General features: G+C 39.0%; 2 protein-coding genes across 8 annotated transcripts in view; one reads left to right on the top strand and one right to left on the bottom strand.

Moving 5' to 3' along the window:
• The first annotated feature begins 4,867 nt into the window (after positions 1-4,867).
• On the top strand, positions 4,868-9,917 carry Ndufb2 (NADH:ubiquinone oxidoreductase subunit B2). Its single transcript, XM_005332434.5, has 4 exons — positions 4,868-5,045; positions 6,933-7,077; positions 8,453-8,551; positions 9,793-9,917. Exons 1-3 carry the CDS (start codon positions 4,948-4,950, stop codon positions 8,525-8,527), a joined length of 318 nt encoding a protein of 105 aa, XP_005332491.1. The 5' UTR covers positions 4,868-4,947; the 3' UTR covers positions 8,528-8,551; positions 9,793-9,917.
• Positions 9,918-15,523: 5,606 nt separating this feature from the next.
• The window catches only part of Braf (B-Raf proto-oncogene, serine/threonine kinase), a 177,076-nt gene continuing 164,825 nt past the window's right edge, over positions 15,524-27,774 (bottom strand). For all 7 annotated transcript variants that reach the window (XM_078040659.1, XM_078040660.1, XM_078040663.1 and 4 more), the window contains one exon: positions 15,524-22,827. In XM_078040659.1, the coding sequence (XP_077896785.1) occupies positions 22,699-22,827 (129 nt within the window). In that variant the 3' untranslated portion in view covers positions 15,524-22,698. The remainder of the gene's footprint in view (positions 22,828-27,774) is intronic.

Genomic DNA, 27,774 nt, shown 5'->3' on the forward strand with positions numbered 1-27,774 from the left:
TATTGTCTCTGAATTTCTTTGGGTCAGAAATCTGGGCACAGTCTTACTGGGTCCTCTGGCTCAAGATATCCCCTGAGCAGTCTCACTGGGCCCATCTGTTACAGCAGCAAGAAAACATGGAATTGAGACTTCAAAGGGGAGAAAAATGGTAACAAATGTACCTTAACAGCAATTTTCCAATTTAAAAAATAAGAATATTAAGAGGAATATCTCCAAAGTTAGAGTAAGTATCTTAAGAACTATGTTTGATTTATAAAGTCATCTTTTAAGGAGAAAAGGCTACTTCCCTGGGTATGAGGTAGTAACACAGCAGCATGGCATCTTTTCCTGAAGAGACATCTCAACTGAATCCCACAGTGTTGCTAACACTACTGGAGGAAGGACTTCCTTTCTTCTTTCCAAGCCTCTCCTTACCCCCAGGGAGATTAGTAAGCCTTTAGAGAATTTGATAAGCATCAGTTAAAAAATTAATTTATTTGTTCTAATTTGTTATACATGACAGCAGAATGCATTTCAATTCATAGTACATAGACCTCAATTTTTCATTTCTTTGGTTGTACACATAGAGTCACACCATTAGTGTCTTCATACATGTACCAAGGGTAATGATGTCCATCTCATTCCACCATCTTTCCTACCCCCATACTGGCTCCCTTCCTCTCTCCTCCCCCTTTTTTTTTTTTTTTTAAAGAGAGAGTGAGAGAGGAGAGAGAATTTTTAATATTTATTTTTTAGTTCTCGGCGGACACAACATCTTTGTTGGTATGTGGTGCTGAGGATCGAACCCGGGCCGCACGCATGCCAGGCGAGCGCGCTACCGCTTCAGCCACATCCCCAGCCCCTCTCTCCTCCCCTTTGCCCTATCCAAAGGTCCTCCATTCCTCCCATGCTCTGCCCCTGCCCCCCCATTTTGGATCAGTATCCACTTATCAGAGAAAAGATTCTGCCTGTTTTTTGGGGATTGGCTTACTTCACTTAGCATGATATTCTTCAGCTCCATCCATTTACCTGCAAATGCCATGATTTTATTATCTTTTAATGCTGAGTAATAGTCCATTGTGTATATATGCCACAGTTTCTTTATCCATTCATATATTGAAGGACACCTAGGTTGGTCCCCAATTTAGCTATTGTGAATTGAGCTGCTATAAACATTGATGTGGCTGTGTTACTATAGTATACTGGTTTTAAGTGCTTTGTGTAGAAACTAAGGAGTGGGATAGCTGGGTCAAATGGTAGTTCCATTCTAAGTTTTCCTCCATACTGCTTTCCAGATTGGCTGCACCAATTTGCAGTCCCACCAGCTTTTCCCCCACATCCTCACCAACATTCATTGTTGTCTATATTCTTGATAGCTGCCATTCTTTTTTTTTTTTTTAAATTTAACTTTTTTAGTTGTACACAATACCTTTATTTTTATGTGGTGCTGAGGATTGAACCCAGGGCCTCAAATGTACTAGGCAAGCACTCTACCACTGAGCCACAACCCCAGCCCTGATAGCTGCCATTCTGACTGGAGTGAGATGGAATCTCAGGATAGTTTTTTGCTTTTGTTTTTATTTTTATTTTATTTATTTATTTTTATTGGTTGTTCAAAACATTACAAAGCTCATGACATATCATCTTTCATACATTTGATTCAAGTGAGTTATGAACTCCCATTTTTACCCCAAATACAAATTGCAGAATCACATCAGTTACACATTCACATTTTTACATAATGCCATATTGGTGACTGTTGTATTCTGCTGTCTTTCCTATCCCCTACTATCCCCCTTCCCCTCCCCTCCATCTTCCTCAGGATAGTTTTGACTTGCATTTCTCTAATTGCTAGAGATGTTGAACATTTTTTCATGTATTTGTTGATTGATTGTATATCATCTTCTGAGAAATGTTTGTTCAGCTCCTTAGCCCACTTATTGATTGGGTTATTTGATTTTTTTAGTGTTTTTTGAGTTCTTTATATATCCTGGAGATTAGTGCTCTGATGCGTGAGGTAAAAATTTGCTCCCATTCTGTAGGCTCTCTCTTCACCTCACCGATTGTTTCTCATGCTGAGAAGCAGTTTTTCAGTTTGAAATCATCCCATTAATTGATTCTTGATTTTATTTCTTGTGCTTTAGGGGTCTTGTTAAGGAAGTAGGGGCCTAATCCCATATGATGAAGATTGGGGCCTACTTTTTCTTCTATTAGGTGCAGGGTCTCTGCTCTAATTCCTAGGTCCTTTATTCACTTTGAGTTGAGTTTTGTACATGGTGAGACGGGTTTAATTTCATTTTGCTACATATGGATTTAACAGTTATCCCAGAACCATTTGTTGAAGGAGGTTATTTTTTCTCCAAAATGTTTTTGGCACCTTTGTCTAATGAGATAACTATACTTATGTGGGTTTGTCTCTGTGTCCTCTATTCTGTACCAGGGTTTACCAGTCTATTTTGGTGCCACTACCATGCCATTTTTGTTACTATTGCTCTGTACTATAGTTTAAGGTCTGGTATTGTGAAAGCATCAAGTTTTGTCAACATTTTTTTTCTTTCTTTTCATCCCTTCTCATCTCAGACCAAGGCTGGGGTTAGGTGCTGTATGGTTAGGTGTCTGTTCTCCTAGTGTGTTACACTGGAATTTGATCTGCATTTAGAAGGTGAAAGCTCTGTGCCGGGGTGTGACATCCCTTCTCTTAGCTGCTGAAATGTGGTTATCAAGTACTATGCTTACCTGACAACCAAAACAGGGGGTTCTCCTGTACCCTGTAAGGCAGGAAGGGATATTTGCCCTAGGAGTTTTTAAAGCATGTCTGGAAAACAAATATGCTTCACTGTTTCATGGTTAAGATAGTTTATTGACTGGGATCATAAACTTTTTCTTTTTTTTCCAGGACTAGGGATTAAACCAGGGCCTCATGTTTGCTTTACCCTTGAGCTACACCCCTAGCCCTTATTTATGATCCTTTCAACCTCAGCCTCCTGAGTTTCTGGGATTACAGTTGTTGACCACCACATCTGGCTAAGACCATAAAATCTTTATATTAAAAAAAACAGAAAGTGATGCAAAAAAGTATCCACCTATCTATAGACCATTGGTGGATCCTGAACTATATATTGCTTTAAGTACAGCAAGCATTAAAGTCTAAAGAGTTTTTTTTTTTTTTTAATTTAGTAAGAAAGATGAAGAGGGTGAATGAATTTGAGTTCTACTGAATTACTTTAGTACTCGGAAAGGAAGACATAACAAAGGAAGGAAAATTTTTGATGTGCTTGAGCCAGGTAGTAGCTTAAATAACTCACTTGCAGATGAGGGGCGTTGACACCCAGAGAGGAAAAGTGACATGTCCAAATTCATAGAATTAATTGGCAGAGCTGAGGTTTGCACTCCAGATCTTCGAGCTCTCAGTTGCTATATGTTTTAAAATTTAGCTGTGTTTGTTTTGTGGCCTTGGAAACACAGCATTGCTCTTTGCTGGGAGCCAAGCAGCCATGTAGCTTTCTCACAATTCATGGACTATTTCAGAGGTTTGCACATGTCATTAGAAAGAGTAACCGATGAATGTTGTAGCCCAGAGAAAGCCATTCTATTGCAATAAACCAGAAAACCAAGTTTCATCCAGCAAATAGTGGATGCCTTTCTCTAATTAATGCACCTGTAAAAGTAAGACGTGCAGTGTGGAGCGTGGTGGTGTGTACCTGCCATCCCAGTGATTTGGGAGGCTGAGGCAGGAGAACTGCAAGTTTAAGACTCTGTCTCAAAATAAACAAGTAAATAAAAATAAAAAAGGGGCAAAGAAGGATCAAACCAAAGTTGTTCACAAGGGCCTGAGGCAGTTCAGCAATCAGTTTTATGTGGCCTTACCTCCGGGAACACAGATTTTAAAGGCACACATGAGTCGCCTCTCTGGGCACAGAAGAAATGGTATCATATTCAATGCAGTCACATCCACAAATTCAAGTCCATACTTTGCTTCAAAGGCATCTTATTTCTCGTATTTGTGACTACATTAAGTTTTCAGTGTGAAATACTGTGGAACTTAGCAAGATCATTTCAAAATGAAATCTCTGAAGTGTGAGGTTGGCAGCTTTTTATAATTTAGGCAAGCCTGGAGGTTCCGAGAGAAATTACAACCCATCTGGGGAGACCTTAAGAATTTAGGGGTGGGGGGATCCAGAGAGGCTTGGGGTCCATCCACGATTGACTAGAAGATAATATGAAGAGACAGAAACACGCGCGGTGGGTGGGGCGGTGGGGGGTGCGGATTTTTAATCCCAGCGACTCTAGAGGCTCAAGCAGTTTGAGGCCAGAATAGATCCTGTCTCAAAAAATAAATAACAAAAAGGCCAGCTACAGCTCAGTGATAGAGCTCTCCAGGGTTCACTCCCCCCCCACCCCAATATATTAATGTCAATGGATTCATCCTAAGGACTAAGGAATTAGGAGCCTTCTTGATGTAGATTCCTTGGCCCTACTCAGACTTAATCCTGAGTATCTGGGACTGGGCGTCTCAGTGATTCTGATCCCACCAGTCTACGTACTCATACTTTGGAAGAACCACTGGATCCACAAGGATGCGGCACTAGACGTCCTATGGATAGGAGTCCGGAGAACAGTGCAGGGGGAGCAGGAGAGTGGCAAGGGCACGGAGACCTAGCTCAGAGTGAGCGTGGAGCTTCTCTGGCCAGGCAGAGCGGACCACGCTCCCCGCCCAGCGGGAGTCACAGGTCTCCAGGCTCTGCCCAGCCCACGCCCAGGCGGGCCGGAACCGCTCGCCTGCAGCCTCCCTACGCCGACGCCGATAGGAGCTCTTTGAACCGTACCTTGCTGACGCCTGGATCTGGCCTCCCCGCACTCCGTCTCCCTCGGCGGCCTAGGACGGCCCGTGACGCCACGGGGCGGGGATCCGGGGAAGTGACGCAAGCAGGGCGGGCGGCCTGGGACGGCTGTCGGGACGCTGGGAGCATGTCGGCTCTGGCCCGACTGGCGCCTTTCGCTCGCGGAGGAGGCCGCCTCTTCAGAGCTTGCTGCGCACGGACGGGTGGAGGCAGCGGAGTGCGCCAGTGAGTGTGGGGCGCTGGGCGAGCGCTCCGCCGGCACTGACGGCCTGTGCCGAGTCTGGACGCCCTCACCTTGAGGCGGGAGGTTGGGCGGTGCGCGCGCACGCGGCTCCGCGCGGGGCACGCTGGGTCTTGTGGTCCGCCCGGGTGGCCGAGTTCGTGGGCGGGGCGCGTGCGGTAAAGAACCGGGGCTGGGGTGGGACAGCCCGAGAGTCCGGCGGGAGGCGACGGAGCCCTGGAGGGAATCCTGGGCAGCCGCAGGTCTTAAGGCCGGAAAACAGTAGGGCTTGATGGATGGATGTCCCTAAATCGTGAATCTCATGACTACAGGGCGTTTTTGCTTTTTAAATTTGACGTTTAGAAATCCTAGGTTGGAACGATTCTGTTTTGCTGCTGCTTCTTTTTTTTTTTTTTTGTACTGGGGATTCAACGGAGGGGCGCTTCACACTGAGCCACATCCCCAGCCCTTTGTTTTTTAAATGTTTATTTTTTAGTTGTAGGTGAGCACAATATCTTTATTTCATTTTTATGTGGTGCCTCTGGGGTTTGAACCCAGTGCTTCACGTCTGCTAGGTGAGCTCTACTCCTGAGCCACAACAACCCCAGCTCCGGCCCTTTTTATTTTTTATTTTGAGACAGGGTCTAGCTAAGCGGATGAGGCTGGACTTGAACTTGCAGTTCTCCTGCTTCAGTCTCCGGAGTTGCTGGGATTACAGGCGTGAATCTTCAGCTCGATCTGTTATTTTTTGGGGTGGTATTTCTTCCCAATTTATTTCCTTCCTACAGGACTCACTCATAGTATCTTACTTTGATGTATTTTTTGGTTGTGAGCATGTTTTCCTTGAACATGCTCTTTTATTTGAATTCTTTGAGGTCTTGCTTCTGGTAGCCTCTTTTTTTTTTTAATATTTATTTTTCAGTTTTCAGCGGACACAACATCTTTGTTTGTATGTGGTGCTGAGGATCCAACCCGGGCCGCACGCATGCCAGGCGAGCGCACTACCGCTTGAGCCACATCCCCAGCCCCTCTGGTAGCCTCTTGAGGACACCGCCAATCCAAGATTACTTTACATTTTCAGCTTGGGTTATGGGACCACAGGCCAACCCTGGTAGTGTGAATTCGGATGCAAATCTACCTAAGGACTGGCTTCTCCATGGTTTATTTTTAATTCACCCTTTTGCCATGGGGCCTAATAATTAGACTGCTGGTCTTGGTGGTCTCACTCAGTCTGCCTCTTTTGTCCTGTAGCTGTTAGGGTGGAGGTTCTAGGACAGTTGGTAAATGACAGCTTCAGCACTTGACTAGTTTCCAGGCTTTGTTTTTACTTGGATTGCCCTTGAATTTTGTGCCTGGTCAGTGATATTGGTGGGGGGTGGGAATATATATGAATTTTATATATTATTTATACCTTATATATTTAATTTCATCTGTGATAGTTTTTTTTATTTGGAAGGTTGCTCAGAGTGTCTTATCTAGTTTGTTTCAGTGTAGTAGTTAATCTAATGTGGAACATAACAGTCATAGTGTGCTATGCACATTTAAAGCAAGCTAAATGAAAGGGATTACAAACCTTTATCATTTTGTCTGTACTTTGGTGGAGGGGATAAGAAATGTTAGCTTTAATTTCTAGGATGTAACTTAGGGTTTTGGACGGCTTACTTCTTTGAAAATATAGCCAGGTGCAGTGGTGCCCACCTGGAATCCCAGAGATTTAGGAGGCTGAGGCAGGAGAATTTGCAAGTTTGAGGCCATCCTTGCCAATTTAGCAAGACTGTCTCAAAATAAAAAGGGCTGGGATGTGGCTGAGTGGTAGAGTCCTGCTGGGGTCAATTTCCAGTAAGTATCAAGAAAACATAGCAAATCATTTCCCATTTGGTTTTGTCTGCTAGTGCTGGTGGTGGTGTGCATATTGAGCCTCGGTATAGGCAGTTTCCCCAGCTGACCAGATACCAGGTGATCCTGGGTGAGTTCTTCAGTGCGACCATGTGGTTCTGGATTCTCTGGCGCTTTTGGCATGACTCAGATGCTGTGCTGGTAAGTACAGAGACTGCAGTTTCTTGTCCTTTATTGAGTAGGGGAAGGGAAGGTAGGATAACAGTGTAGTTTGTTTTTCTGTTTCTAGACCATTATTTCCTGTGTGAATATATTCCCTTCACTACTGTGTTGTCCACATGTGTGCAGGAATCCCATTGGTAATGAAACTTGCACTGGGCTGCTGAAACACATCCACAGCCCTGTTTTGTATTTTATTTAGAGACAGGGTCTCACTGAGTTGCTTTAGCAACTTGCCATTGCTGAGGTTGGCTTTGAACTCATGGTCTTCCTGCCTCAGCCTCTTGAGCCGCTGGGATTATTGGTGTGTGACACTGTGCCCCCCTCTTTTTTAAAAATATTTTTTAGATGTCAGTGGACCTTTATTTTATTTATTTATATGTGGTGCTGAGAATTGAACCCACTGCCTGACACATGCTAGGCAAGTGCTTTTCCACTGAGCTACAGTCCCAGCCTGAAACTCATTACCTTTTGACCTCACCTGATCGTGTACATTTTGGTGGTCCACATCTTATGGTTTTTGTTAGGTTTTCATATTTGGAAGGGAGATGAGATTAATTCTCTTACCATCTAAACTGCAGATTCATTGGTAGATTAAATACTTAAATGATTATTAGTGTTCTCCAGTCTCTCCAGAGGCAAGGGCAGCCAAGTTAGAATGGCCTGGATATGAGTTAATTTTTCTGAAATCTGTGCTTGTGGATCCAGAGTACTTTGGCTTTTAGTACATTTGAGTTTGTTTTCAAGATAGGAAAAAACCTTAAATGGTATACAAATTTGGAAATATCAGGTTGCTTTATATTCCATTTCTCTTAAAAATAATTCTTTGAAAGAGCTGGTTAGGTGAACTGGCAGTACATTTCCTGTTTAAAACACCCGTTTCATTGTAGGTCAGTTGTCAGTAGTATACTTGGCTGCTATCATGAGATGATACAGACAGATTTGTTTCTGGGTGAGGATTGACGATGCTGACATCAACCTGAGGCTCCCAGATCTCATAGTAGGAATGATAGGAGTTGGAAACATTTATATTTAAGACATTGTCCAGATATGCAGTATCTTTGAAATATGTTGCCTCCACTTCCTCCTGTATTCTATCACAAATTGGTTTAGGCTGGTGCCTCCATAATGGGGAGACTTAAAAATTCAGGCCACTGTGCATGATGAACAGATTAAACAATAGTTGGGCCAACAGTTAATTAAGGGAGAATTTGTTCCTGTGGTACTTAAGGGCTGTATATATGGCAGTAAGCCTTACTCCTTTTTTTTTTTTTTCTTCCAAGATTTCTTTTGAAATTTAATTAGTTACATTTAGCTTAGATGCCTGACTTCTTTTTCTTTTGAATGGTGTCACTAGGGTCATTTTACATATCCAGATCCTTCCCAGTGGACAGATGAGGAATTAGGTATCCCTCCTGATGATGAAGACTGAAAGTGTACACTCAGCTCTTTCCAAGTAAGTATTCCCTAAGTTCCTATTTCTAAGTTATTCTTTACCTTTTTGTCATGAATATTTGTTTTTATTTTGTACCTTTGACGGTCTTGAAGGAACTGCATATTCTAGCAGCATGAAGCACAGTTAATCATGTCATGTATCTAATTTTTGCTTTAATTATTTTCACCTGTGCTCTTTCTCCTTTTGGTCTTATTTTCCTTTTTATTATATATTTTAAAAAATTAGTTTTCCTTAAGGTTACAGTTTTAGGGTCCCATTTATCTATCCATTTGATCAAAGGTATATTAATTCTGCTTGTGTGAGGCCTTGGATTCAATCCCCAACATAGAATCACAACAGAAAGACAGTTCTGTGCCAGGTCCAGGAATACAGTGGTGAGTAAACAAGACAGGGAATTTATGGTATGTAGTAACAAAAACAGTGTCCTCCCTTTTCTCACCATTTAAATGGAAAGATCCAGCATATGGGTCTGTAACTGTGGAATTTAAGTATATGGAAATTGTTTGAACTACAAAGGGTTATGGCCTTTCATTTTTTTTTGCGATGCTGGGGATTGAAGCTTGGCCCTCAATTCACAAGTGGTAGGCGAATGCTCTACCACAGAGCCACCCCCATCCTGAACCATTTTCCATTCTTTACTGAAAGAAGGGAAGTATTAGGAGAATCCCATTTCCCTTCCAAACCCTCAGGCATTGACATTCTCATTTACCTTTTTTTTTTTTGGTACTGGGGATTGAGCCCTGGGGCACTTAACCACTGAGCCACATCCCTAGCACTTTTTATTTTTAAATTTTTTAGTTGAGATGACACAATACCTTTTATTTATCTTTATGTGGTGCTGAGGATTGAATCCAGTGCCTTACACATGGTAGACAAGCGCTCTACCACTGAGCTACAACCTCAGCCCCTTTTTATTTTGAGACAGGATCTCCCTAAGTTGCTGAGGCTGGTTTTGAACTTAAGATCCTCTTGCCTCAGCCTCCAAGTCTCAGGGATTCAGTTGTGTAACCTATGTGCCTGTGCCCAGCTAACACTAATCTCCGTGTTCTCCCAAGTGTTCCAGTATTCCTCTACACACCTGCATTAACACTTTGTGTTGTTGACTGGATGTAAACCCTTTGAAAGACTGTGATTTTGCTTCTTCCTCTATAGGCTACTCACATGGTCAGAGCTTGTATAATGTGGATTTTGATTAGTAAGTATAAAAGTACTTAAAACTTTCCATTTTTGTTTTCCTGCAGGAGCAAGGTGAGAATTTCAAGAAATTATGGACTTCATAGAGTACATTAAAAGTTGTATATTAAAGTGATTTGTAAAAACAATAAACAAAAAAATAAAGTGATTTAGCCAAGAACGAAGAATTGAATTATCGTGTCTCTGGTAGTGACAACTACCTTTTATTTCCTGGGCCCCATCTGCTGTGCTAAGTGGTTCGCCTGTCCTTTCAGCTCATTCCCTTGGGTGTTCTGTGACGTAGGACATTAAGGAACAGGGAGATGAAGTTACTTGCTGAGCATCGCACCCTGGTAAAGGTGAGGTAAGGTCTGATTCTACAGCTCATGCATAACTGCAGGGCAGAACTGCCTCCTCCTTAGCTAACGTCTTCTTCACATGCATGTGGGCAGGTAATGTGACCACCATTTCTCTACTACAGGTGGATTCTTGTCCTGAGAGTAGAGGTTAGGGGTCAGTATAGACCATTTATTGCCTGTGTATCTCCTATGGGCTGGGCATTGTGTTGAGTGGCCTTTTGTAGGACTCTTAAATCTCTTCTTTTAATTCTTAGGACCAGAAGAGTGGGAGACAAGATGAAATAGGATTTGCTAAAATGTGTTTCAAAGTACTTTCCAACTTTCTATAGCATTGCAGCATTCTGAGAATAGATGGGACAGACTTTTCCTTCATCCACAGATAAAAAGTTTTCAATATAGGATAGCTTGTTGACTTGCCCAGAAGCACTACTATTCGTTTTTAAAAGTTTTTGACTATTTAGGCATTGGGTATTCAGTGCTATAAGACAACTAAGATTCCATTCTCAGAAAACTTAAATTTTAGGAAGGGAAGACAAGCAGTAAATCAGTAACTGCATGAGATTTACTAAGTGCTTTGAAGGAAATATCACTGGGTAAGCTAGAAGTGGGTGAGGTAGGTGTACTGCTCTTGTGGGTGGTCAGGGAAGATGTTTGAGCTGAACAAGTAGAGCCTGAAGGAAAGGTGTGTTAGGGTCAAGGAGCAGCAGAAGCAAGATCTAGGGTGAAATGGTGGCAGCTGTGTTTGAGACAAAGTCCAGTGTGGTTTGAGACAAGTTCTCACTGAGTTGCTTAGGGCCTTGTTAAATTGCTGAGGCTGGCTTTGAAGTCACGATCTTTCTGCCTCAGCCTCCTGAGTTGCTAGGATTACAGGCGTGTGCCACCATGCCTGGCGCTTTCTTTTTTTTTTTTTCACCTTGGGATTGAACCCAAGTTCAATTAGTCCTTTTTATTTTTTAATTTTTGTAAGCATCTGTTAAATTGCTGAGGTTGGCCTTAGATTTATAATCCTCCAGGGATTACACGCGTGCACCATCACTTTCAGCTTGATTTTATAGTACTTGGGTTTCCCCTTCTCCTTTGCTTCTCTACACTTGTTACAGAGAGGGCACATTAACAGCATGGGACAGTGACCCCTTCCCCATTGGCGGCTCCAACAGTCCTAGGCCTGTTGCAAGGGTGCTGCAGACAACTTGTGTAGGGGCGACTGTCTCAGCCCACAAAAGTGTTTAGGTCTTTACTTTTAAAAGTTCCTCTGTACTTTAAAAATCTATTTTTCAGTGGAACCCAGGGGCACTGAGCTACACCCCCAGCCCTTTATTTCTCAAGACAGGGTCTTGCTAAGTTGCCCAGTTGGCCTTGAACTTGGATCTTCCTGCCTCAGCTTTAGGAGTTGCTGAGATTACAGGTGTGCACCATCATGTCTGGACTTCGTACATTTTAGGTCTCACTATTGTCTTCCCCTTAATAAAGTTCTTTTGGAGAAAGAATATAATCTACAACAGTGAACTCAATAGATAATCTCATTAGTTCTTTTCCTTAGAAATCAGAATTGCTTGGGGCTGGGGTTGTGGCTCAGTGGTAGAGCACTCACCTAGCATGCACGAGGCACTGGGTTGGATCCTCAGCACCACATAAATGTAAAATAAAGATGTATCCACCTAAAACTTAAGAATAAATATTTTTTAAAAAATCATATTTGCTTGACTTGAACTAAAAGATAACTTTTAAAATATAATTCTTTTGTTGAAAAGAATACTGGAGATGGGCTGGGGTTGTGGCTCAGTGTTAAAGTGCTTGCCCAACATGTGTGAGGCACTAGGTTTGATTCTTAGCATATAAATATAATATATAATCTCAGCATATAAATATGCATATAAATAAATGAAGAAAATAAAGCCCACCAACAACTAAAATATACATATAAAAGAATTTTTAAAAAATGAATATTGGAGGGCTGGGGTTGTGGCTCAGTGGTAGAGCACTTGCCTAGCATGTGTGAGGCACTGGGTTTTGAGTCGCTGCGCTACATAAAAAAATAACAATATTATGTCCATCTACAGTTAAAATACTGAAAAAAAAATACTAGAAGTCTCATTTACCAGGCTTGGGCTATGAAATCAATTTGAGTTGATATTAAAAAATTGTTCCTGCCTTTTCAGAGGACTGTGCCTCTATCTTGCTGTATAGCATATGGGAAAATACTTAAATGTGTGCGGGTGCAAAAGAGATGTTAAGCACATTATTTTTTAAAAAATATTTTTATTTGTAGATGTTCATTATTTAGTTTTTTTATGTAGTGCTTGGGTTTGAACCCAGTGCCCCACACGTGCCAGGCAAGTGCTCTACCACTGAGCCCCGACCCCACCCTCAACCCTGAGTACATTATTTTGATGGCAGTATATAAAGGAAATAACTGAAGACTTACTGTGGGCCAGACACTCTTGCAAACACTTTATGTTAGTTTATTAAATCCTCACATTATTATTTCTATTTTACAAGATGAAGAAATTGAGCTATGGGGTGGATGGGTTAGGTAATTTGCCAAATCACACAGCAGTTAGAGGGAGAGCTGAGGTTCAAATCCTGGCTGGCTGGCTCTAGGTGGAGCTGGATTATCTGAGTCAGCACAACATGGTATAAAACTTTATTATATCTAACAGTTAATTTTATGTTACCTTATGTATTAATATGCTTATAATTTAAATTTCTCAAAGGTTTTATGAAACAATACTTACCTATGATGCACACTTAATTTTGCTTTATTCTCTTCTACCTACTTAAAAAGAATGGCTGGTTGAGACCTCCTAAACTGATTATACTACTCACTAGTGGGCCTCAACTTAGTTTGAAAAGCTGGCATAATGCTTTTGAGAACCCAGTCTTTGGAGTTAAACTTATTGGATCTGACTCCTAAGTCTACCATTTATTTGCTGTGAGTTTGGGCAAATTACTTACCTTGTCTGAATCTCCTTTGTAAAATGGGTTCAATGAGTATGTAAAAGCTCTTAGAACTACACCTGGCATGAAAGAAGTACTCTTAAATGGAAGTAATTATTTCTAGACCCCTGAGACTAAGCTAAATTTATGTGACAACCCAAAGAAATGTTTGATTTTTTTAGGAAACCCTCCATTATGAAAACAGACTTAAATAATAAATATTCAACAGATGTAATACCACTCCTCACTTGCCAAAAACAAACCAAAGCAAAACAAACAGAATTAAGAGTGGTTTCTGGGGGGGGGGGGAGCTGGAGATGTGGCTCAAGCGGTAGCGCGCTCGCCTGGAATGCGTGCGGCCCGGGTTCGATCCTCAGCACCACATACCAACAAAGATGTTGTGTCCGCCGAGAACTAAAAAATAAATATTAAAAAATTCTCTCTTTCTCTCTCTCTCTCTCCTCTCTCACTCTCTCTTTAAAAAAAAAAAAAAAGAGTGGTTTCTCTCTTCTTGATGAGTAGCTAAAAGTACACTGTAAGTTTCAGGGTGGACTTGGTAGATGGAGAGATGTGCATAAATTGAAAGTTTGCTGGTGAAAGCATTACTGATAGTAGCTGAGGATCAAGTGTCAAATTTTAGTAACTGTTTGCCTATGGAAACTTTATAAATAACACAGGCATCTGAGATGAGGTGCTGTATAAGGAACACCTGTCATGTGCATGTTATCAGAAGGTAACAGTGGTCATCTTGGTTCCGCTTGCCCTTAGCACTATTCTATAGAAAGGAGCAACTGTTGCCCCCACCACCTCATCAGGAGCACCATGGTCCACAGGCCAGCAGTGTCAAGGAAGCAGGAGCCACCCAAGCCACATGTGACCTGCCTCAGCATCAGTGGCTTTACCTTATTGAGGATGGCAGGGGCTAGTGAGTACATCTAGCACTTCCAGTTCATAACTTAGTTCCTGGAGTCAACACCCATTTCTATCCAAAGTTCCCATTGCCATCATGATCATAACAAAACGATATATGTTGATCTTGTGTCCTGGCTACACAAACTTGGGCAAGGCGTATCCTTCAGCACTTCATATGGTTCCTAATATGAGAGGACATGGGCCAGATTATCTTTAATAACTCTGCATTAACATTTTGAGTTGGGGAGACTACATAACCCAAATAATAGATGGAATAATCACAGCCCCTCACAAAATTTCAGAAGTGCTCATGTAGCAGTTCTTTGTAACGGCATCTAAAAAAATGTTTATTATTATTAATACATTTTTTTAAAATATGGTGCTGAGGATTGAATCCAGTGCCTCACATGTGCAAGGCAAGTGCTCTACCACTGAGCTACAGCCCTAGCTCCTGTAACAGCATTTTATAATAACTGAAGAATTTACTATTCTGGGACATTTTATGGAAATTTCTAATACATATTTATAAAAAAGGCCAAAATTACTGTCATAATCACGAATGAAGTTCTTTTAGAAAATTAGTTTCTCTAACATTTGGATTAAAGAATTGCATTTTTCATATGAGAAAACTAGTTCAGAGAAAATAATGTCTTGATAGCATTCTTAGGATTGGAGGGGCATGAAGGGTATGAAAATCTGAAACCAGATTCTTAGACCTGTGCCCCTTTGGGGAATTATCTGTCTTTCATACTGTTCTCAGGATTTCCAGGTGAAGTTTTAAAACTGTTGACTTTTCTTTTGGAAACCTTATCTGGTGATTTTATATATTTTTGTCTAAAGATATTTTAGGTGTTTTTCAAAATTCAGGTCATGAAATCAAATGCATAAAATCAACTTATTAAAATGATTTAAAAGAATGAAGTTGAAAACATGAGTGCATGTTTGTGTGCATATTCTGTTAATGTAGAAAGTGCAAGTTGTGTCAAAACATTTGGAAAAAAATATGAAGGTGAATTTCTACAGATTTATATATATTTTTTCTTTTTTTGGTTCTAGTGATTGAAAGCAGTGATGCTGTACCATTGAGCTACAGCCCCAGCCCTTGTTTTGAATTTTTTAAGTCAGGGCCTGACTTGCCAAATTGCTGAGGATGGCCTTGAACTTGCTGTTCTTCTGCCTCAGCCCTGGAATCACTGGGATTGTGTGCCATTGTGCCTGGCCACACACGCCTGGCCACACACTAATTTTTAAATTTACCAAATTAAAGCACACACTTGAACTGTGTGATTACACAGAGTGCTTATTTTAAACTAAAGAAACATAAGGTTACAAAACTGTCAAATTGAGGGTCATCACTAGCACCTGATAAAAGACTGGTTACCACTGTAAGACATGTAAGTTGGACAGCACGTAGAGTGTGGCATGCAGGAAGCTTGACAACTTTAGCTTCTATTCACGAAGCAGTATGACACTATGTATGAAACAAAGTCTGTATTTCTCAGTCTCCACTGCCTGCAAGAACTACGTGTCAAAACCATTGACTAATTTTGTTATTCAATGTAAGTGCTAGAAAAATAATCTTGAAAAAGACTTCTCCATGCAGTCAATCTTTATTATAGCAGTATTCGCATATTCACATCAAATACATAGAACTTTTTTTGCCTTTTATATAATACAGAGTTTTTTAAATAACTTTACACAGAAATAAATTTCTTCAATCTGATTTTCAGCTATCTTTTTAAAAATTCTCCATGCTTTCTATCCAAACTGAACAATATGTTCCATTATACAAATTTACATGAGAAAAACTCCAAAGTACAAATGAAGGGACCTGAGCAGGTAAGAGAACCAAAGTATCAGGAAGTGGGTATGGAAGAGAATTTAAAAAAAAAAAAGTTCAAGCAAACGTTGAGGGTTAAGGATAAGAGGGAAACATCATCCATTTGACTGAAAATAAATTTCTTTCTTATGAATTGAAAAATAAGCTTTAAAAATAGTTACTCCATTGTAATTTTTGCAAAGCAGGTATAGAGAAGTCTGAGGACAATGAAAAAGTCCCCACCTTTTTACTGGGCCACCCTAGACTCCATGAGAGCCTTTTTATAATGCTTAAGCAGAACTGAAGTGAACTAAACCGAAACCTCTGGCAATTACAGAAAGGAATGTGTGAGCCACCATAAGGTTTGGGGTGGTGAAATAGGAGTTGTTAATTCACTGCAGTTTAAACACAAAGCATTTCCCTTTCTTCTCCCTTACAGGAGACTTGTCCTCAAACCAAGAAGCACATGAAAAGGGGGGGGGGGATTTCCTTTTTCTTAGTCTAAACCAAAGAGTAATCACAACTACCAAAGAAAATGCATGATGAATGGTCAAATCAATCCCCTGATCAGCTGTATGATCCCATCTTAAGAAGCAGCAGCAACTGCTGAATGAGCAAAGGATCAGATGTATACCCAACAAATGGGGTTACCACAAATATCACTGTGATAAGTCTTTCAAATCAGGCAACATCAAGAAGGCCAAACAAGGCTATACCATATGGTATGGCCAAAGGAAACAGGACCCAATGAATTCATTTTCAAATGAAGAAAGAAAAAGGGTACAGTACACACATGCGTGCACAGGACACACAAATACATACATACATACACACACACACACACACACACACACACACACACACCCTGGCATGTAAACTAATATAAGATGAAGATAAATAAGACATAAAGGTTAGCCACTTATGTTGATAATTAACATGAATAAAAAGGCATTATATGTTTACATAGCCGGTTTTAATCAGCTATGGAACATATGCGAATGTATTAGGAATGATTTTTTTAAAAAACCGTTCACAGCTTAGAATAAAAAGCACACTTATTGCACTCTTACATTTTATTTCTGGCAATTATAGTTTATTTCTTACCCTCACATTATTTTTCCCTATTCCCCAGACTGAACTGCCACCCCACCCCATTTTGGTCCCTTTTCTCTCCATCTGTGCCTAGTCTGGTAACCCTGTTGCTTAGGCTACACTCTGCAGTTTCTTATGTAACTCACATCCCACCAAGACACATGGGATCAAAAGCTTAACATAAATGCAAGAGAGCGATTCTCAAAGCAAAACATGACGAAGCCCCTCAACTCATAACCCCATTCCAGCCTGTCAACAGACCCTTTCCTTATGCACCTCTTCATGCGTTTCTTGCCCGATTCCCCTGCATCTACACTATCAATGGGAACCAGTGGTTGTGGGTGCTGGATCATGTACTCAGCCTGCCAGGAGAAGGAAATGGTTTGCACAAAAAAATTTTTGATACTAACATGAATAAATATATTTTAGTTCTGTTTTCAAAGAGTACTTCAATCTATAGAATTCCTTACCAAAAAATGCACCACAAAAAATCATACACTGGCTTCGTCCTCATGCACAACTGGTTATATCATTACAATTAGTCAAAACGGCTAAATAAATGTTTTTTGAAAGTGATTTAGTAATTAATGAAACTAAATTAGTTGAAATTGTGGGTGCTGAAATAAAGGATCTACTTTGATCACTTTGTTGAGGTGGTGACTGAGTGTCCTCATGTATTTTTTTTTTTTTACCTGTTACCTTAAGATTTTAGGACTTCAGATGCTGTCCTTTTCTACTTCAAAAATACCCAATAGGAACTGTTAAATATCCTTCTCACAATGAACAACAATTAGGACTGAATTTTAATTTAAATATCTAAAGTTACTTTAAAAAAAAGCTTATGGTCAAGTGTACTGATATAACAAACATCTTACCAGTATTTACCTTTACCAGAGCTAGAAACATGTACCACAAATGCACTGGTCACTTTACTCTCCTCTGGTCAGTTACAAATCATTGCCTCTGCAGGCAGAGGTGCTACTGCCCTCCTTGGGCATTAGTAATTCATTTCAGTATTTCAGCCAAACAGCTAAAGGATGTGCTGGGGACAATACATTGGCTTTCTTGGGGGTGGTGAGGAATGAAACAAGATACAAGAACCACACCATGAAGTATGTCCAGTTTTACACCTACCTGCTAGGTCATTCACAATTCCAATGTCCAATGGCCCTTCACAAAGGAGGTCTCCAGAGATCGCCCTCCTTGGCCCCCCACCATGCACTACAGCAGGATTAGTAGCACAGTCCAGCTTCATTTTGCAGACAAGTCTGGGAGGTGAGTTACATTTCAAACTCTGAAAATTCAGTGTCTAAGTTGGCAGCAGTACTCTGGAAACTAATCAAATCAAATTCTTTACTCTATTTTAATTTCTCCTTTCTCATTAGGTTAATACATGATTGCTGCCCAGCATTACAGTACTTCAACACTAAACTACAGCAGTTTCTTAAAATGTCTGTCAAACATTTCTGTTGTATAAAAGTTCCATGCTTTGAAGAACTGATGGGAGTAGAAAAAAGTTTCTCTAGAAATGTCACTGAATTGTATTTTCAACCTAGTTGCTCTATGTGATAAATATATCTGACTATACTAGGGATTATGTGCTTTAAAAAAATAATTTTGTTCACTGAAAATTTACTTGTGTTTTCTCATTTTTTAAATGTGATTTTGGCTATAAACTCTTTAGTGCATTTATCTTTGCAGTCTAAATTGCACTCTAAAAAATATTAACACAGCTGAGTTAAACCAGAGTGGCTGCTCTCTTCACAAATCACTGATTTCTGCTAAAATTTTAGCTTTTTTTTTTATTGCATCATGAAGGCACAGTAAGATCATTTGGCAAATTGTCAAGGTATTTTTCTAGAGCCTCACCTACATCATTTCCCTGTATGACCTGTAAGCTACTTGCTATTCCTACTCACAGTAAACCTTCCGTCCTGGCTGTGGTTTATGGCCTAACAGTTGACATCTGATATTCTAGCATTAAAAACTCCAACTGGGACAAAAAGGAGAATCTTGCATAAAGGGCAGTCACTCTACCCTCTTGGCTGGGCAGTCTCTCATGAGTATCTGTGTAAATGACAAAGCTGTGGCTAACTCATTATGAAGATGTGCTACCTTGCTGAGCCTACTGAAAACTAAGATCATATCACTGGTAGTGAAGCGATACCCTAACTATTTAACTCCATGCAACTGACTTCAGATTAAGATTCTGAAACGTACCCCTAAACAGATTCTGGCACCACTTCCAACAACATTCAGATACTCGAACTACAATTTTTTTTTTTTTTTTTTTTTTACAGTATCACTGCTTAAATGTAGTAATGCCCTTTAGGACAAAATGAGAGTGCTCAAATAGAAGTACACACAAAAGTTAAAATCTTAAATCATCTTCATGTTCTAAAGCTCCTGACTTTTCATATTTTAAGATAAATAACTATTCATTACCTCATCCTGAGGAGGTAGTTTTTTTGAAGAGGTCACCTGAACCCTGCAATGTGTTTCAAACTACAGCTAGAAGAGATTTGCAAAAGCCTGGCGAGGTGGGTATGCAGGTGGGGACAGGTGAGTCTGAGGAGGGGTGTGCAGCAGCTCCAGCGGTGCCTGATGGATACAAGATAGCGCACTGTGATAAAGAGCTGTGACACACCACACAAGAATGAGGGTGTTTACAAAGTCTTGGGCTGACAGTGCTGAAGGCTGGAATTATTTCTTTTTAGTTCTTCCTCTCTAATACCAACATAAACATAACTTATATGAAATTTCAGCTTCTAGGATGCCTCAGTATGACCTACTAAACCTCAAATACAATCAGGGATGGGATGTTCAGGAACCAGAATTTGATAGCTTGACAAAGTCTTTTAAAGTGCATGAAAGTACAAATGATCACATTGGATTTTTTTTTATTCACAAACCCCTTCTATAAAACGTTTTTTTTTTTTTTTTTTTTGGAGGGTCAATAGTATTTCAGTGGCAATTTTCAGGGTCCTAGACCCTAGTTTAATAATAAAGGAAAAAAACCCATAAGAAATATTATATTATTTAAAAACAATCTTTTATAGTTGCTTTCAAATTTTTTAGAAGGCTTCATTCTTCCTACCAAAAATGAAACACCCGCAGAAGGCACTGCAACCACTTTATGGACAAGACTTGACAGCTACAGCCTTATAAGATGATGGGTGAAGCAGCCACACACTGTCTCCACAAATTACTCATAAAGTGCTTTGCACAAACAAGGGTTTCTTCCTTCTATTTTCTTAGGCGCTCAACAAGTCTTTCTGCAGTATAAACATAAAAAATTAAACAAAAAACCCCAAAAGAAACTCCTTTTTTCGCCATTTGTAAACTAAAGTGAAAAACTATGATTTGATGGGAATAAAGAAAAGGAAGGTTTAAACATTTTATTTATTTCTAAAGTTCTCTATAAAAAAATCTCTCAAAACCCTGAGCCTGGTTTCTGGGCACAGCTTCATTTATCAGCTTTTCAGATGAAACAGCAATCTACTTTAAAATGAAAGGAGGATAAAAAGTATTACCCTGTATTTCATTCAGAAAACTGGAATGCTAAGCTTCCTCCCTAAGTGTGCTGGAGTTGTCCCAGATGCTGAGGTGGCCCCGCTTGCAGGCCCAGCACACAGAGCAGGCTCTGCTCCTCAGCAGGACCCACATACACATCTATGATTCAAGCCCTGCTCTCTCCAGAGAGGATCTAAGCTCTGAGCCAATCTTTGTAAAGGGAACATAGCCATATTTACAACCATCTATAGAGATATATTTAAAAAGGACAAATAAACAATGCTTTTCAGAAAGAGGCAGCATCATATGCACAGAAGACACCTTTTGATTTCTAAATTTTCTCTGCTCATTTCACTGACTGGGGATGTGGCTCAGTGGTAGAGCATTTGCTTGGGTTCCATCCCCAGCACTGCAAAACAAAACAAAACAAAACAAACAAAAAAACCCAAAACCAATAAAAAAAAATAATAAATAAATAAAAACAACCAGTAAAAACACATCATTGTTAAAACTGTTAATAACTTAGGATATATTCCATTTTACTGGAACAACCTTTGTTAAATCCATGAAATTTTCAATAGGCCTTCTTCTGATTAATATATTTTAGCAAAATTTATCTAATGAAATATAGTATAGTGGGAGAGGAATTATAATCTGAAAAATTTAACTAACTTCTGGTTGGTTCCCTGATATAAGTCCTGTGGAATTTCCTTCAGGTCCTTGGCTATGACTCATCTGGGCTAAGTACATCTCATTTAATTTGGATTCCTCAATCCTGATAAGTGATTCTAAGGAGATTATTTGCTATTAATACATCTGGTCACTTTCTTTGCTACTTTGGTGATTTATAATCTGCCCTTTAATAAAGGTCAAGGGAAGCTATGACTAGGTTATATTTTCCATTTGTGAAAAGATAAGACAGATTTAGGTTCTCAATACCACAGCAGCTCTTTCTATAAAAACAACTGATGGTAGGCTTCACACACCCTACCTCAGTCTTGACATCCCTAAGATTTTCCTATTCTCTGTTTGGGGAACTCAGCTGCAAAATTATCCAACCTTTTGAAGACCAGGCTTGGGAAAAAAGGAAGGAGGAGAATGAATACAGATACCACCATTTTTATTTCAGGTTGCATATTCTAGGTAAAAGACTAGAAAGTGGATGTAGGATGTAGTGTTGGAATCAATTGGAAGAAACAATGAGATTATTAGCAAAGATGTTAGTGTGGATCCAGCAAGTACCATTAATTTAAAAATTATAAATATTTGTCATTATGCTAAGACTCCCCATATTTAGGTAGAGAAAAGGATAATGATCTTTCTTTAAAAGTTGTTTATGTAACAAAAATACAGTTTTCAGGCTATATAATTCTGGTGGGAACTATAATTTCACTCCAATTCAATTACAGCTGAAAATTATTTTCTTTTTAATAAAAATATAATAGAAGAAACTCAGAAATTAAAACCTGTACCTTACATTTAATTACATAAATTTCTCACATTCAAAACTGTTATTAAGCAGTTTTGCAGGCTTTTAATCAGATACTGTCCATGGCATTTTGGCCCTGGACAAAGTAGCCACATAAGTACTTAGTGACTGGAAGAGCTTAGAGGAAGATATAGACTGTATTTTCCTGAGAATTTGCTACATTGTGGAGGAAACAAGTCCCCAACTCTCATCTTCATTGCTGGACCCAATGAGAAAAGGCGGCGGTATGTGCCAGCACTGTCCAGCCTGCATGGTTAGGCAGAGCCCCAGGGAGCAAGGCAACCAGAGGCTAGAACCTGGGAGGTCCGGAAGAAGATGCAGCATTCCCTTTTCCTCTGCTCCCAGACTCCTCCTTACTGCTCAACCTCCAATCAAATAAACAGAGCTTCACTGTGATAGAATTTGTCAAGGACTGAACATATACCACACAGGAAGGGGATGCTGCATTTTTGTTCCATTCCTCAGAAATTAACTGATGGTAGCCAGGGGAAAGAGCTCCACAACAAAATCCCAGAACAGGAAAGAGAACGATGCTTGGTGATTGAAACTGCCCCATCAGATGATCAGCCACAAACTGATCTGGTGGTTAGAAGGGCAAAGTTGACTGGCAGACCTTCCATAGCAAATCTCCCAAGCTGTAGCAGCAGTTTCTTTCCATCATGCCTGACCATCAAAAGGTCAGAATTCAGGGTCTCTCCTCTTTCTTCCTGGGAGTGGGCAGACGTATGCACGTGGTATTTGTGGTGAAGAAGAAACACTGGCAGCAGAGAATTCTGGTTCCTAAAACATTCTTCCCTCTTTTGTTGGAAAGGAAACTCCATTCTGTTCCATACCAGCTTATGCATTGAAAATTTTATATCTTTAAAAAAAGGTTTGAGGAACAGAATTGTGTTTTGATGTTAACAAACTGTACGAACACAAGACTTAAATAAAGAGTAGATGCTGCCATGATGGTGTGACTACTTGAAGGCTGCAAATTCTCCTGTAAGGGAGGACAAGAGCTAATTTTAAAATAGTTATCTAAAAATAACTCAAGGTAGTAAAACTTCATTTAAATCTCATTGAAAGGTGACCAGTTATATACTACAAACCTAGTATCATCATCACTAGTTTAAAACCCCAAATGGCTGAAATATATGAAAGAATCCAAATATGTATATATGATAGAGAAGTATGGTTCAGCTATATCAATAAAATATCAAGTCTGCAGATAGTTTCACAGCTGGGTTTGATATGTTATGGTTCAGATCAAGCTAAAAATAGTTTCAAAACAAAATTTCAAAAGAAATTGGTTGCACAATTGCAATGTCAACTTGCATAATACTTCTCTAAATCATCAACTCATTTTCATCTATCATATTACATATATAATGAAAGTCACTATAATAAGGAAGGAGCAGAAATTATCCTTGTTTTTATAAAAATAATTTTTAGTTGTTGGGCTGAGCTGTGGCTCAGTGGCAGAGCCTAGCACATGTGAGGCACTGGGTTCAATCCTCAGCATTGCATACAAAAATAAGCAAATAAAATAAAGGTATGCTGTCCATCTACAACTACAAAAATTAAATTTTTAAAAAATTTGTTGATGGACCTTTATTTTATTTATTTATTTATATGTGGTGCTGAGAATCAAAACCAGTGCCTCACGCATGCTAGGCAAGCATGCTACCACTGAGCCACAATCCAGCCTTTATCTTCATTTTGTAAAACCAACTGAAAGGTCTAATGATCTGTCCACATCACACATTTGACAGGAGAGGAAGTCCAGACCTCCCATTTTCTAGTTAATTTTTCTTTTTCCAACTATAAAAAATTAAACCTAGGCACTTTTCACTGAACTTAATTCTCTGCAGAAAGAGTTCTTTAAATCATAAAGTCCCTTTGAGGTACTATATTTCTTCAAGCTTGACAAATTTGGAAGCTTCCTGGAATTATTAATATTTTTTGTACTGGGTATTGAATCAGGGCTCTTTACCACTAAACTAACATCACTAGTCTTTTTTTTTTTTTTTTAAAGATAGAGAGAGAGAGGAGAGAGAGAGAGAGAGAGGAGAGAGAGAGAGAGAGAGAGAGAGAGAGAGAGAGAGAGAGAGAGAGAGAATTTTTAATATTTATTTTTTAGTTCTCGGCGGACACAACATCTTTGTTGGTATGTGGTGCTGAGGATCGAACCCGGGTCGCACGCATGCCAGGCGAGCGCGCTACCGCTTGAGCCACATCCCCAGCCCCTCACTAGTCTTTTTAAAAGAAATTTCAGGTTCTTTAAAAAAAACTTTTCTTTTACTTGTAGATGGGCATGACAAATTTATTTATTTATTTATTTATATGTGATGCTTAGGATGAACCCAGAGCCTCACATATACTAGGCATGGGCTCTACCACTGAGGCACAATCACAGCCCTCCCTAGTCCTTTTTATTTTATTTTGGGTCTGAGTTGCCAAGACTGGCCTTGAGCTTGTGATCCTTCTGCTTCAGCCTCCTAAGTAGCTGGGATTACAGGTGTGTGCCACTGTGATAGTTTCATGGCATCATTTTTCATCTAACATTCTGTCTATATCTGATACTTGTAAACTCAAGGCCAGTTCTCGTTACTATGTAATACTAAAGTTAATTTCTGGGAGTTGGTTAATAATTGACAATTATTAGAATTTAGTCTGCTATAACATAATTTTTTGCACAACAGTATCTGAGGAGGATCTAAGCAATCACTTATATGAATACACTATTAATCTAGGAAGAACCTATCCATTTTTTCGTGGCTGTTAGATTCTACTTGGTTGCCAGAGAATGTCAGCATGTCCTAATGCAGAGCATATTACCTAGTACCCTGGTGACTGGTTGAACCCTGGGATTTGTATGCTGATGATATTAGCAACTGTTTTGAATGCCAGATATGCCAGATGCCTCAACTTAACATTTTATACACATTTACATCTGACACTCATAATAATCCTATGAGGTAGACCCTTATTATTGTCTTCATTTTATAGATGAGCAAGTTGAGGTTTAGAGTGGTCAAGCAACTTATCCACCAAGATCACTCTGTGGAACAAGAGCTAATTTTAAAATAGTTATCTAAAATAACCTCAAGACAGTAAAACTTCATTTAAATCTCATTGAAAGGTGACTAGTTATATACTTCAAAACTAGCAACATCATCACTAGTTTAAAACCCCAAATGGATGAAGTATATGAAAGAACCCAAATATGTATATATGATAGATAAATATGGTGGAATGCTTGTGGAATGCTAACCTAGGTGCTGCCTCCAAAGCCCAGGTTTTCAACAATTAACAAGCCCCTGAACAATTTTTAATAATTAAAATTTGTATTCCCACACTGATTTCAACTAGTTATTGAATAGCAGATAGTCCTTACTTCTATTCAGGGATTCCTTTTATTAAACAATTAACCATGGTGTTGCAAAAATGAAGATGGGGAAGGGTAAAAGAATTATTACCTTAAAGTTAAAAGGATTAAGGAATTTGGCACTGATTAAAATGAAGAGCTGAATTACTAAGACCTTGGAGAGTGAAGGATTTAGAGCACAATCACAGGAAGCTATTATATTAACAGAAACTTGAAATACACAAACATACTCACCATCATTGCTCACTTTTGGGTACATTATGGTTTTAAGGTTATTTTTAGTATTTTAATAAATTTCTTTAAAATGACTTGCAATATTCATATGAGTAGTAACCATCACGATTCAATGTGAAGATAAGATTTAGGTAATATTTTGTTGAGCACTGTCCTATTCCACAAACTTAAAATATTAGCCTTAAAAATAATGAACAAAACAACCCCCAAAGAATAACATCTTATCAACAAACTCCAAATTTCATGCGAGTAAAACAACACTAAAGATATCCTACCAAGTCTACTACTTCTAATCAAATGAAGTTTTTTCATAATCAGATTCTGGGTGAGTGGGTAGAGGGGACAAAAAGAACTTACAGTTTAGGAAGCAATAAAATAACTCTATGAATATCCATGCAATCACAAATAATTTTAAAGGAAAGATGGAAATAACAGGTGATGAAATCTGCTTTTGAAAAATAAATCTACTCTAATTCCTTTTTGCATATCTGGGAATCTCTAGATTCTATCTCCTACTCAATTACTTGAATTCAGGGGCAACTTTGCTTGTGTGAAGTAATTTGAAGTGAAACATCTGCTACTTTTTGAAAATCTTGTTATATCAACTGAACTTATCAAAAAAATTAAAGACAAACAACATTTTCTTTCTCCTTCTTTCTGGTTGAGGATAACCTAAGCTTAATTTTCTATTTGATGAAAATAGGAACAGGGCAGAGAATTACTTGGAAAGACTTTTAAGAAAACAAGACCTTGTGCTTTTAGATACCTCAAATAACATGATTTATTTGAAAGGTAAGGACTTTGTTAACTAATTTAAAAATATAAACAATTATTCTCTATTCTAGAATTGAATGTATTGCAATGGTCATTATACACACAATTTAACAAAGTTCCTTGAAGATAAAATATGCTATGAAAAATCTAAAAGGTTGTTCCTTATACAAATCAATCACTGCTTTAGATGTAGGAGACAACTGAAACCAGAGTAAACTTTTTGTGATGATCTTTCAGGCAGTTTCAAAAGGATAAGAAACATTCTGGCATAGATACCCTGCATTGCCTGAATTCATAAAGAAACTGCACAAGTGAGGTGATATACATGATATAATGAAAAGTGCTATAGAAATGCTTAATACTTCAGTAATTCTCAATCAAAAAAGGACTATAACTGGTAGTATTCATTTCATAGAATTTTAAAAAGGCAGACTATATTCTTGAGAATGACCCATTTGAGAGAAAGGACATTTAAGCTAGTATGTTAAATAGCTACATTTTAGGATGATTTTAACTGGTTTATAATTTAAATGGCTAATATTATAATACCTGAAAATAAACTAACCTGAATGAAGCATTTAATTAAATTCTGTGATTTTTTTTTTTTTTTTGGTGGTGTTGGGGGCTACTAGAGATAGAATTCAGGGGCACTTAACCACGGAGCCACATCCCCAGCCCTATTTTGTATTTTATTTAGAGACAGGGTCTCACTAAGTTGCTTAGAGCCTCACTAAGTTGCTGAGGCTGGCTTCAAACTCTTTATCCTCCTGCTTCAGCCTCCCAAACTGCCAGGATTATGAGTGTGAGCCACTGTGCCTGGCAAATTCTATGGTCTTTGAACTACTTACCTCAAAACAAATCTTATTTCTTATCACTGACTCTTAAAACTTTTAAAAGGTAAAGCAAATATTATAACAAGTTTGCCTTCTGAAGAAGGAAATCAATTTTACTGAAAAAATATCTGAGGGCAAGGCCTTAGCAAAGAAGTAATCAATCACAAGAAAACAAACATCCTGTTTCAATTACCTAATGAAAGAGTAGCTCTACATATGCTTAGAAAAAAATTATGTTTTTCCTTTTTTTAAAAAAATATTTATTATTTAGTATTAGTTGAACACAACACGTTTATTTTATATATTTACTTTTATGGGGTGCTGAGGATTGAACCCAGGGCCTCGCGTGTGTTAGGTGAGCGCTCTACTGCTGAGCCACAACCTCAACCCCTATGTTTTTCCTTTTTTGGAGACTGTATCTAAAACTCAGCATAAAACAAACAAATAACAACAAACAGAAAGAGAAGCTGATTTAATTCTAAAGATTCCTATTCTCTGATCTAAACATCTCACTTGTCATATTTCCGTGTTTTTCAGGTTCTTCTACTAATCTAGTGGGCCAAACTTGGAAGGGATATTAAATTACTATGCAACCTCTGGAGGGATGCTCCACTGTCTATGGGCATGAGTTCCGAAGCAGCTCAACAGGGCTTAGCAATGCTCACTGGCAAAAAAAAAAAAAAAAAAAAAAAAAAAGACAGAAATGAAAGAACAGAAA

This window comes from Ictidomys tridecemlineatus, chromosome 2, assembly GCF_052094955.1.
Source record: "Ictidomys tridecemlineatus isolate mIctTri1 chromosome 2, mIctTri1.hap1, whole genome shotgun sequence".
NCBI classification, from domain to species: Eukaryota; Metazoa; Chordata; class Mammalia; order Rodentia; family Sciuridae; genus Ictidomys; species Ictidomys tridecemlineatus.

Bases quoted from the DNA above. Each gene is read 5' to 3' on its own strand.
- Ndufb2 (XM_005332434.5), top strand. From the start codon at position 4,948: ATGTCGGCTCTGGCCCGACTGGCGCCTTTCGCTCGCGGAGGAGGCCGC. The intron at 5,046-6,932 runs GTGAGTGTGGGG...TTTGTCTGCTAG, and splicing joins GGAGGCAGCGGAGTGCGCCA to TGCTGGTGGTGGTGTGCATA. The intron at 7,078-8,452 runs GTAAGTACAGAG...TGGTGTCACTAG, and splicing joins ATGACTCAGATGCTGTGCTG to GGTCATTTTACATATCCAGA.